Source organism: Hipposideros armiger, unplaced genomic scaffold (assembly GCF_001890085.2).
Source record: "Hipposideros armiger isolate ML-2016 unplaced genomic scaffold, ASM189008v1 scaffold_129, whole genome shotgun sequence".
NCBI lineage: Eukaryota > Metazoa > Chordata > Mammalia > Chiroptera > Hipposideridae > Hipposideros > Hipposideros armiger.
The window spans coordinates 1,598,907-1,609,940 of record NW_017731479.1 but is presented as its reverse complement, the minus strand read 5'-3'; the positions used below and the strand labels follow the sequence as shown (position 1 = coordinate 1,609,940).

Below are 11,034 nucleotides of genomic sequence, written 5' to 3'. Positions count from 1 at the left end.
GCACTCAAAAGCGAGCTCTTAACCAACTGAGCCACCCGTCCGCCCCCATATTCTTATTACATTATAGTGTCGCACTTGAAACCACTTCCAATATGACCCTGGTTCTGATGTCCTGCTTGGAATTGGTTCTTTGTATTTCCTCTCCCGCTTCCAACCCACAGCCATGCAATTTTGTGGACAGTGTTTCTTTTCTATGTAGGAGCAGTTCAGAGCTGGGGCTGTTTCTAGGCAGGCTCCCCCCCTCTGCCCTCCCCTCCCCACCCCACTCCCCCGACCTGTAGGAACATCAGCCTGTGCTGTTGTTGGGAGTCTGGAGAGAGTTAACGAATACAACAACCTCATTGTTTATTTTACTGAAATGTGGCAGCTTATGGTAGTTTTGACAGCGAGACATGTGCTGTTTTCATCTCCCGGGTGAGATTATCCAGTTTTCAGACAAGATTCAAAACTCGCCAGCGTGTTCACGTGCTGCCGCTTCAGAAGCCAGGGTTTGGAAGACGGCTGCCCATCAGCAGGAAGCTGTTACTTAGAATGTAGAGTGTTGTTGCCTCCTCACTGCTCCCTGTTTGGTCTCCCCGGAGTCACTGGCCTTCTTGGCTTCAATTTTCTCATTGGCGAAATGAGATACTGATACCTCTGATTGACTCCAATTCCGCTGCTGAGTGTGTTATTGCCTCCCGGGGGTTCTTTGAGTTCTCTGTGCCTTTGAAATAGTTGTTTTGTGTCCTGGTCTTTTGAGGCATATTTCAAGTGAGTGCATTTAGAATTGTACCATCTTAGGAGTCACTGTTTAGTGATGTTTGTCCCAGTTTACCTGGCACCACCATCAGAGTTTCTGCTTCAGTAGGTCTGGGATGGGGCCCGAGAATTGGCAGGTGTAGCCAGTTTCCAGGGGAGGTTGCTGCTGGTCTGGGGTCCCCACTTGGAGAATCCTGTTGGATTCTCCAATGCTCCTGTTGCTATAGTTATAGTTAGTTTCTCATTCCTGCATCTTTCCCTCATTTCTTCAATAACAGTGTGCACATCTGAGATCCTTTTTTTTTCTCTTTTAGGCCAAGGGATGGTACCTACTCCCCTGCTGTTAACTAGCCACGGGGTGCTTCACCACCCCATGTTTATTTCCTTTCACCTTGCCCACACCTTTGTCAATAGCCCCTTCATTAATTCATGTCCTCAATTACTTTGCTTGAGTGTGCTGTCTGTTTCCGGCCAAGACTCTGGATGATTCAATGCTCAGTGAGGATTTTTTTGAATAGATGGATGAATCATGCTGGGGTGCACAGTTTCTGAAATAAAGGGCCTCCTCTCTTTTCCTCTTGGCCATCTTGCCATTCAAGAAGAATCATTTAGGGTCTCTGCCAGGGGCCACTCGGCTTAGAGCATCCCTCCCTCCAGGCCCCCCATGCCAAAGATCAGGAACCCTGGGCAGAGCGGATAATGATGCCAGTAGCATCCTTACATTTTCATGACACTTTCAGTCATGCTAATTGTAGTGCAAGCATTTCAAGGGCACATTTCTAAGTGGTGGCCAGCACAGCGTGCCTCTAATGACACCCTATGCAAATTGGAATAGATACTAAAGAACTACTAAATAGTCACACCACCCACATATGCATACATGTGCATGCAAGTGTGCAGGTGTATGTATGCACATATGTGTCTATACACACACACACACACATACACACACACACACACACACGTCCTTTGTTTGAAACACAACACAGCTGATAGGAATTGCCATCCCAGTACTTGGGGGTCTAGATACAAACACCAATAGAAAAGCAGTCGCTCCTTCCAAATCAAACGCGTGTAAGACTTGCCCTTTAATTAGCATCTGCAGCTGCTGCCATCAGAAAGGCCGGTCTCTGTTGGCCTGAGAGTCTCTGCTTTAAAGGAGCAAGTTCGTCACAGCTCCAAGCTAGGCTTGTCTGTCAGCTGCTGTGCTTTCTCCGCCATTCGCAGGGCTGTCACATTGCTGAGGGCTGTTACGCGGTAGGACTTTTTCCTCCTCCTGCCTCTTCGATCTTTGATGACCATGCCATGGTGATCACCAAGTGGGTGACCTGCAGCTTTTCGTTGTGTGCAGGGTCATCCCCTGTCCTTGCATGGATGGTTGATCTGTTGCGTCAGTGCTGATGCACTAGCTATTTTCCAGCCCTCTGTTGTCAGCGATCTTGTCTTGATAGGCAGAAAGGCTCCAGGTAGTCATTGAAAAAAATGTAAGCAGCAGAAGTGATGCCTGTATGAAGGCCAGGTTTCCTACAAGGACACCTTTGCTGTAGAAACTTTTCAGTTGGTTGGAGTAGGGAGCCATGTTAATTCCACAACTTCATCAGGTACAGTGCTGGGCTGGCTGTGTCAGAATCGGGGTACCCCGGTAGCTCCTTGAAAAGGCAGATTCCTGGACCCCACCCATGGAGCTTGATCCTTGAAGTCTGGGTTGGTTCCTGGAATCCACATTTTTATCAAGCTCCCTGAATGGTTGGGATGGGAAGGAGACGTACTTTACGCTTTCATACTGCTTCATTTTTTCTTTTTTTTTTTCTCTTTCATTCCGCTAGAATTCCAGCTCCATGAAGGCAGGTAGTTTTGTCTGCTGTTTTCCTAATATCTAGAATATTGCCTGCCTGACACATCGTAGGCACTCAAACATTGATTTAGATGAATCGATTTTATTTATTTTAAAATAGTGCTTTCTCAAGTGATTCCCCAAAGGCAAGTTTGAGAAACCTTTGGACTTGCCAGTCAAATTAGGTTAGAAACCACATATTTGGGGGATCAGCGCCTCACTGGGCATTGCTAAGTGGTAAAAGTCAGGGGTGGGGCAAATTTTTGGACAAAACCAGGTGCAGTGAATGGACAGTCTAGCACATCCTGGATGGTAACTTTCGCCTTAATTTGTTCATAGTGTTCTGTTGACTGTGGTCTTAAAGTCTCTTAGTTTGTGACTTTTGATAATACTTTTGGAGATTCTTGATTTGGCACCATTTTTAGAAGCCCAAACATGTTTTCTGGCAGCGCCTAAGTCCTGGTTCTTTATTGTATCTCTAAGCTCAACAGCAAGATGATTGATTAAGCTCAGGTTGGCCACACACAAGCTGTCTTCCCCATGGGCTCCATTCATACCAGGATGAGCGACTCCACCCCAGCAGGATAGCTTTAGGATTGGGGTAACGTTCTGAGATGGCCAAATTTAATAAATATCCAAGCTAAGTTCTCCTAATGGCACACAGTTGGAATTTTTTGTATGGTAATCTGGAATTGTGTTGGCAGGTCAAGTTTGATTAGCTCCTTTGATAAGGACCTGGTATATTTAGAGGTTTGTCATTTCATAGGTCTATTTTGGCCTCGTGTTGTGGAGCGTGCCGCCAAGCAGCTGTTGTAATTTGTGTTGCTTGTCTTCTCAATCAACTCTGGTTTTGAAGACATGAAAAGTTGTCCGACTTGTAGGAAAGACTAATCTAGTTGGGGCGGGGATTTTCCACTCTGGAAATTTGATTTTCTGAATAGGAGCCAAATATGCAAATCTTTTTTGCCTAAGAGGTGGTTCTTATTTTCTGAAGGATTTTGCTGGTTATTACAAATAGACTCTTCAGGAGTAGCTGCCAAGTATTCGATGGTGGTCAGTTTGTGAGTTTTTAAAAGTTGCCAGTGGATGCTACGTGTTTGACTTTCTCATCCTTAAACTTAAAAGCTATTCTATTTTTTCACATCTTTAATGGAGCCAGATGAGAAAATTTATAACTGCAGTGTGTCATCATAAATATGCATTGTTCTTATTTTAAGAAATTTCCGCTCTAAAAGCGTGAGCACTTCTTAATATCTGTTAATTTTTTTTGGATGCTTAAGACCTTTTTAATGGCAATAGATATTTAAAACAGACGTAAAAATTAGCATTCACCCACATACCCAAGGCCTATGGAGAACCAGGTTGGGATGAGTGGGTGAGCTTTCGGCAACCAGGTGACTCCTTTGGGGTCCTCTAGGACTGGGACAAGTAGTTAAAGTCTGCTGTGAATTTGAGGGAAATAAAAAGTCTGCATTTTAGCTGCCTCCCCTTCTAACTGTTGCTGTTCTTGTTAGTTCATAAATCAATTTTTTCCCCCCAGCAATTGCAGTAGTAAATGGAAGCTTACTTTTCAAATTGTCTAGTAGCTGGTTAAGATCTGCCATGTGAATGGGGGCGGGGGGGAGACTCCCTGGTGACATGGAGCCAGTCACTGATTTCTCCAGGGGTCTGTAGTGTGGGGTTGACTTGGTGCCGGGCAGAGGTTTCGCTGGACCAGCCTGGGGGATCTGGGGAGATGTGCAGGTACCCCGAGTCTGACTTGACTGGAGCTTTCTTCTAATTCTGGACTAAAAGCAAACAGGAGTTTAGAGTAGGGTGGAGAGAATTCACATCCCAGACAGAGTTGGCTTCCAGAATGCCATAGTTCGAGAGATTTAGTGTTTTTTTTTAAATTTTAAGACAATTATTCGGATCTTGCCTCTTTCTGGAAATAATTTGAGACAACCTAAAACAAAAGACATTTATCACGTGGCTCTTAAAATGGGAACTCAGTGCAAAGGACAGGAGAACTCAATAAGGGTTGACATGGTTGCAGAGGTGGTCAAAATGGGTCCCCGCTTCTTCCAGCCAGAGCGGAAAGAACCATGCAGTAAAGGGAGGGAAGGGAAAGAACTTGAGTGTGAAGGACCTTGTTGGTGCCAGGCTCAGTATTACGAGGAAATTAGTCTTACCCCCGTTTTACAGAGGATGAAACTGAAAGGCGGAGAGGTGAGGTCACTGGACTGGAGTTTAAAGCCACCCCGGCAAACTGGCCTCCAAGCCACGTGTTGACTCAAGAATATCACATTGCAGTTATCACCAAAAGGAGGAAGGATTTCAGTTCCTTGGGGTGGAAGAAAGTTTTTGCTAATTGAAGATTTTACTTGAGGCTGTACTTTATATGCTTCCTCCAGGTTTTCCCCCTATGTATATATTAAGAAATATAATAATTTTTTTTAATCACAAAAAAGGGGTTGTACTCTATTCTGTCTAGGATGTCACATTATATTTTCATGGACAGCTTTCCATGGCGGTATGAATATATCGAGCCCATTTCATTTTTAGTATTTGCATCTTATCCCATTATTTAGATATGTCATATTTTAGCGGCCTCTTAGTTGATGGATATTTGGGTGATTTCCAGGTTTTTTTCCCCGCCCATGTTATAAATAATGCTGCTGTGAATCTGTTTATCTGCAAACTATTACAAGCTCCTATAAAATAGTCAGAAGTGGAATTATGAGGTCAAATGGCACATATTCACATTTCAATATTTAATAGACAGTCAGATTATCATTCACACTGACTGTTAAAGAAAAAGATTGTATCACCTTTACTGCCTCCTATATTCTGCTGGGTGCTTTGGGGAATGCCGGAAGGGTACAAGAGGGTTTGCTGCCCTCCAGAAGTTTCCATCTCCGCTGTGTACCTCATCCTAGGGAACGTCTGGGGTGTCGATGTGGGTGGGTGGGTGAGTGGGTGGATTTAATTTAACTTTTCAAGCTTTGCCTTGCAAACATCATGCATGGTGTCTGGTACTAGTCTTTCATTATATTGATTCTCTGGGGGAATGGGTGTCATTTCCGTAGGGCAGGGAACTCATTCTCATGATTTACAATACGTTTCACACATCTTCATTACTTTGTGGAGACATTGTAATTATAACACGTCAGGCAGTGTTTGAGGATCTAATTGAGACATTTCCTTTTTGGGGTGTGTGAAGAATTAATAACTTTAGCATTCTCTACAGGTCATGGAATATCAGCCTGGAGGGGACTTGCTGTCACTTTTGAATAGATACGAGGACCAATTAGATGAAAATTTGATTCAGTTTTACTTGGCTGAACTGATTTTGGCCGTTCACAGCGTTCATCAGATGGGATATGTACATCGGTAAGTGAGTACTCTGGTCCTGTACTGAGAATTCAGCTGTATCACCTAAGAGCTCCAACAATAGAATGAAGGGATGATTTCAGCATCAAAATAACACTCCATCCGATTTCTAGCCAGTCTTAACTCTAACCGGCTGAAAAGAAATTTTCCAAAGTGGCAGACATTTCAGCTTACTCATTCAACAGGGAAGTAGATCTAGAATTGTAACGTTCTCAAATTTGCAAGTAAGATCTGTACATGTAGCTAATAGATGGGGAACTTCTGCATGGGTTCTTTGAGTTATATGGTAGAAAAATGGAATTTGATTTGCAGAAGGAACTGAAATACCACGTAGGACCAGAAGACCATGGAGTTGTCCTTCTGACCTCACCTGTTAGTAATTCACAAAGGTGTTCCACAAAATCCTCAGCTGAAAGTGTTTCGTTACTCCTCACTCATCTGATGTTTTATGTACATCTGAAAATGTCGTGGGAATGGAATGATGGTTAAACCAGGAATCACAAAATCTGGACTAGAGTCTCAGCTTTTCCATTGACTTGTTGCATGATGGGAAGGTCCCCTAGCATCTTTTGGCCTTAGTTTTTTTTTTTCAGCTGAGCCATCCTGCCACCTGTTGGCAGCTCAGCTCGGGCCAGGACTTGAACTGCTGTTGCTCAGAGCTCGCACTCAAAAGCGAGCTCTTAACCAACTGAGCCAATAGGCTGGCCCTGGCCTTAGTTTTTGTGAGGTAGAAGGTATGCTTCTAGGAGAAATTATTCATCTAATATCATGTATTTGTTCTCTTCCTTCCCTCCCTCCCTTATTTTCTTTCTTCTTGCTTTTTTTTTTCTTACTTTAATTTGTTTTGCAAAATGTATGCTTATTATTTATGTCCATCAATAGGGAGGTCTGTCTAGCAGAACACAGACACTAAGATTCTTGACCGAATCAATATCCTAGGTTAGCAATTGCTCGTTGATTGGCATGGAGACGACATTAATTCCGTTGTCCTGGTTTTCTTACAGAGATATCAAGCCTGAGAACATTCTCATTGATCGAACGGGACACATCAAGCTAGTGGATTTTGGATCAGCTGCTAAAATGAACTCAAATAAAATGGTAATGAAATGCAATAAGATAGCTTAATAAAGGCTGTACTGAAAAGCGTTCTGTAATCTTCATAAGTTTGGGAAAATACTGGGATAAAGCTGAGAGACATTTTGGAGCCTTCGCCTGCCTTGTATGAAATGACTTCTCAAGGGGGATGGGAGTGGGGATGGGCACACAGAGCTATTTCTCAGATTTACTTGACCTTGGCACTCTTTTATGTATAATACCTGTTCATACCCTACAAGACATTTTTAGGAATATTCTTATAGTTTGGTTAAAAAGAAAAGAAAATGGCTTATTTTGTTTTTCCATTCATTATCCTTGCCTGTTATAGACTGTTTTCTGTTCATACTATCTTTTTACCTTAAAATATTTTTACGAAATGTAACCTTCTTTATTTCAAATCCTCTGCTTTCTGTGCAGCAAAATTTAAATTAATCACCAGAGCATTTGAACCAAATACCCTTAAGCGTTAAGAGCCAAACGCTCAAAAGGTCAATTCTAAATCCTGGAACTTTGGTAAAAATTAAGATATTTCCCATGTGCTAAGTAGGAAGGCAAGAGGGTAGCTATTGAGATCAAAAGTAAGACTACTTTAGGAAAAAGATGACAAAGTAAAAAAAAAAAAAATTAGATTAAAAAAATCTAATAAAGTTAATACATACTAAAATGTGAATTTGGAAGTCAATTATGCAAAAAATGGTAGATCTAAGAGAAAATCGACTTTGGTTTAAGACTAATTTCACAGCTGAACCACTTGGTGACCTTATGAACTTGGCCTTTTATTCTTTCTCTAAAAATACTGATTCTAGTAAAAATGCGCAGATTAAGAGGTTAGAGAAACTGCTCTTTGAAATGCCCCCAGCTCTGAGAGTTCAGTCCTTCATGTAAGGGCAATATGCAAGATTGCCTTTTTTTTTTTTTCTAAATTCCTTGGAGGAAAGATGCATATTATTTCAGATTATGTTTTTATAATCGATTCCACTTGATCACTACATTAAGAATTAAATTTTTGGATCAAAGCATTTTATGTTGTAAAAATTATGTGCAGTTTGGAAATGGGCATTAAAAACTTAGGTGTTGAATTTAGTGGAATAAAGCACAGAAAAAAAGCTAAAGCCAAAGTTTTATCACCTAAGATTTAAAAATTTATACGTTGCATTAGTGACCTTAAAAAACTCATGCATCTAGAAATAACTCAAAGCATGCGTACACAGCTTGATAATAATCGAAGCATAGGCACAGAGCACCACTGACATTTTTAGTCGGGATAATTCTTTGTTCTGGGGCTGTTCTGTGTGTTATAGGGTATTTAGCTGCATCCCTGGTCTCTATCCACTAGATGTCAATAGCACCTTCCCCCACCAGTTGTGACAACCAAAAATGTCTCCAGACATTGCCAAATGTCCCCTGCGGGGCAGAATCACCCCTGGTTGAGAATTATTGCGGTAGATTGAGAAGCAGCTGAAAGCTAGTTAACTAGAGCCAGCACTAGGCGTTTGCAATAAGAAAACCTACTTGAAATGCTAATAGATTAAGATCCAAAGTCCCTGCGTGGTAAATAAATGGGAATTAAGAGTAAGGCCCTATCTCTGCATCCGGAGTCACACTCTTCGCAGCTCTTGGCGGAAAGACAGGACTCCTGTTCATTTCAGATTTCTGTTTTTCATGCTTCAAACTGTCCTTTTCAGGTCTTCTAATTGTGTGACCTTCACTTCAGGCAGGGTGCCTTCCAGAGCACTCAGTTTTATTTGCAGCTCCACATGCTTCACCCCGGATTATTTTGGTGAAGGAGATACGATGCTCAGTCCTATATACTCAAGAATATTGTACCTCCTTCTCTCTGGCAGAGAGAATTGTTTCTCTAGAACTTTCTGCTTTTAGGGCCAGAACCTGTTGAGCAGAGAAGGAATTCTAGCATTGTTTTAAGTGCAAAGGCCCTTTTCTTATAGAAGACCAAGAATCTGCAATCTAGATCAAGTATGGATATAGAATTAATAACTTTTTTTGGGTGTTTTTGATCAGTGGTGGTGGGTTAAAAATGTGTTTCCTTTAAATTCAATGTTTTATAGGCATAAAGTAGGTTCTAAATTTCTTTTTCTTTTTTTTTGTATTCAAAAGATGTTATATAAAATAGAATCCACAGTTCCTGAAATGATTGTTATGTTACCCCAAATCAATTAATTCTTTTCCTTACCACTCCCAAATATTATCTATATATTTTGGATATTTGTGAATCTTAGATCTCTTGAGTTTTCCATCTTCCATTGTCTTTATTTCAAGCTTCTTAGTCAGAATATTGCTTTGGAATATTTTCATGAGTAAACCCAGGTGGACTGTGCTACCTGGAGATTTATTTACTTTATCTCCAGGTATTGAGCTGAGATGTGACATTGACCTGCTGTGTGACTTAGATTGCCCACTTCACCTTATTAGAATCTCAAAGAATGGCAAACAGCTGACATTTCCAACCTGTCTCTCGTTCAACTCTCCCGAAAACAATTGTAAGGAGATGATAAATAAAGAGCATTATAGCATGTTAAGTGATCATCAGCCCCGTTTAGCAGTTGGAAACCCATAGGAGGTAGCCCTTTTTGAGATTTATATAGGAGTGAAAAGATTTTATTTCTTTTCCACAAGAGGAACAACACAGCCAACCCTCCCTCCCCGCTTCCCGCTTCTACAGGTGTATGTTTATGCCCTGGGCAGCTAGATGGGGAAAATTAGGTTGAAAGAGTTTTATGTTTAAGCATTTTATGGGAAGGGGATTGGGAAAAGGAAGACAATGTTTTTCTTCCTTTCTTCTCATCTGTTTTCTCCTTGTAAAAGAATCTGTTAGATTAATCTCTTTCCTTCCTTCCTTCCTTCTTTCCTTCCTTCCTTCCTTCCTCCCTCCCTTCCTTCCTTCCTTTCTCCTTCCCCCCGCCCCCTCCCTCTCTCTCTCCCTTTGTCTCTCCAAATATGACTGACTCTTCTTGTCATTTTCTTATTGTCTGCTCTCAAACTGGTGTATTTTCTTAGTAGTCAATACAGTAAAATGAATTAAAGTTTAGTGAAACTGGCCTTTGTCAGATGGTGTACTGCAGGCATGCTGGACTCCTAGTACTTTTTTTTTTAAAAGATTTTATTGGGGAATTGGGGGAGGGAAACAGCGTGGGGAAATCGGGAAGGGGAACAGACATAATTGCTGTCCTCCTAGTACTTTTAACACCTCACTCAGATTAGTTGGCTGTCAATTGTCCCCAGAAGAGAGTGAAAGCATCTTGCAAAAGCCTTCTCAGAATGTGTGAGACTGCATGTTTAATGTACTTGGAGGTCAGTAGCTAATGGAAACTTAGTAGCCATTAATTGTCATTAAAAGCCTTAGTAGGGAGAGGGTTATCACTTTGTGAGGGGTGAAATGTATAAGTATTACGTTGTTTTGTACACTTGAAACTAATAAAAAAATATTTAGGAAATCAGAATTCAATAATGTTTATACTCATTTTCAGTTAATAAAAGGACTTATCTGTTTAATGGAAAAAAAAAGCCTTAGTTAATTACTATAGTAGGAGATGTACAAGAAGCAAGCCAGGGGGTATTTTTCCTTAAAATTTACAAAGTGTTGAGACATATGTGTATATGATCACATGTCTATTATGGAGAAAGAATTAATTGTGAAGTTAGCTGACTCTTCGATAAGTCTAATCATGAGTTTGAAAATGAGACATTGACCGTTTATACCCTTGGCTGGGTCATGCTGATAAACATGGCCCAGTCAAGTTCCTTTCAACTCTTTGGCTGTGAACAAGTAACCAAGTCCTGTGAGCCGCCAACAAAGAGAACTGAATATTCCCAACCACCTGGTGTGATGATAAAATAAAACCCAATAAGAGCAAATGAGGCATATTTGAGGAGTGCGTATTAATTAATGGTTCTGCAAGGTAATTGGGCGTAAAGGGCAAGCAGTTCATCAACGATACAGTGGCATTCCAATACCTAGTTAAACCAAGATACTACGG

General features: G+C 41.3%; 1 protein-coding gene across 4 annotated transcripts in view; it reads left to right on the top strand.

Annotated features, from left to right (window-relative positions):
* CIT (citron rho-interacting serine/threonine kinase) overlaps nucleotides 1–11,034 on the top strand; it is a 163,936-nt gene that overhangs the window by 24,990 nt on the left and 127,912 nt on the right. For all 4 annotated transcript variants that reach the window (XM_019649084.1, XM_019649082.1, XM_019649081.1 and 1 more), the window contains 2 exons: nucleotides 5,802–5,944; nucleotides 6,949–7,042. In XM_019649084.1, coding sequence (XP_019504629.1) covers nucleotides 5,802–5,944; nucleotides 6,949–7,042 — 237 coding nt within the window. The remainder of the gene's footprint in view (nucleotides 1–5,801; nucleotides 5,945–6,948; nucleotides 7,043–11,034) is intronic.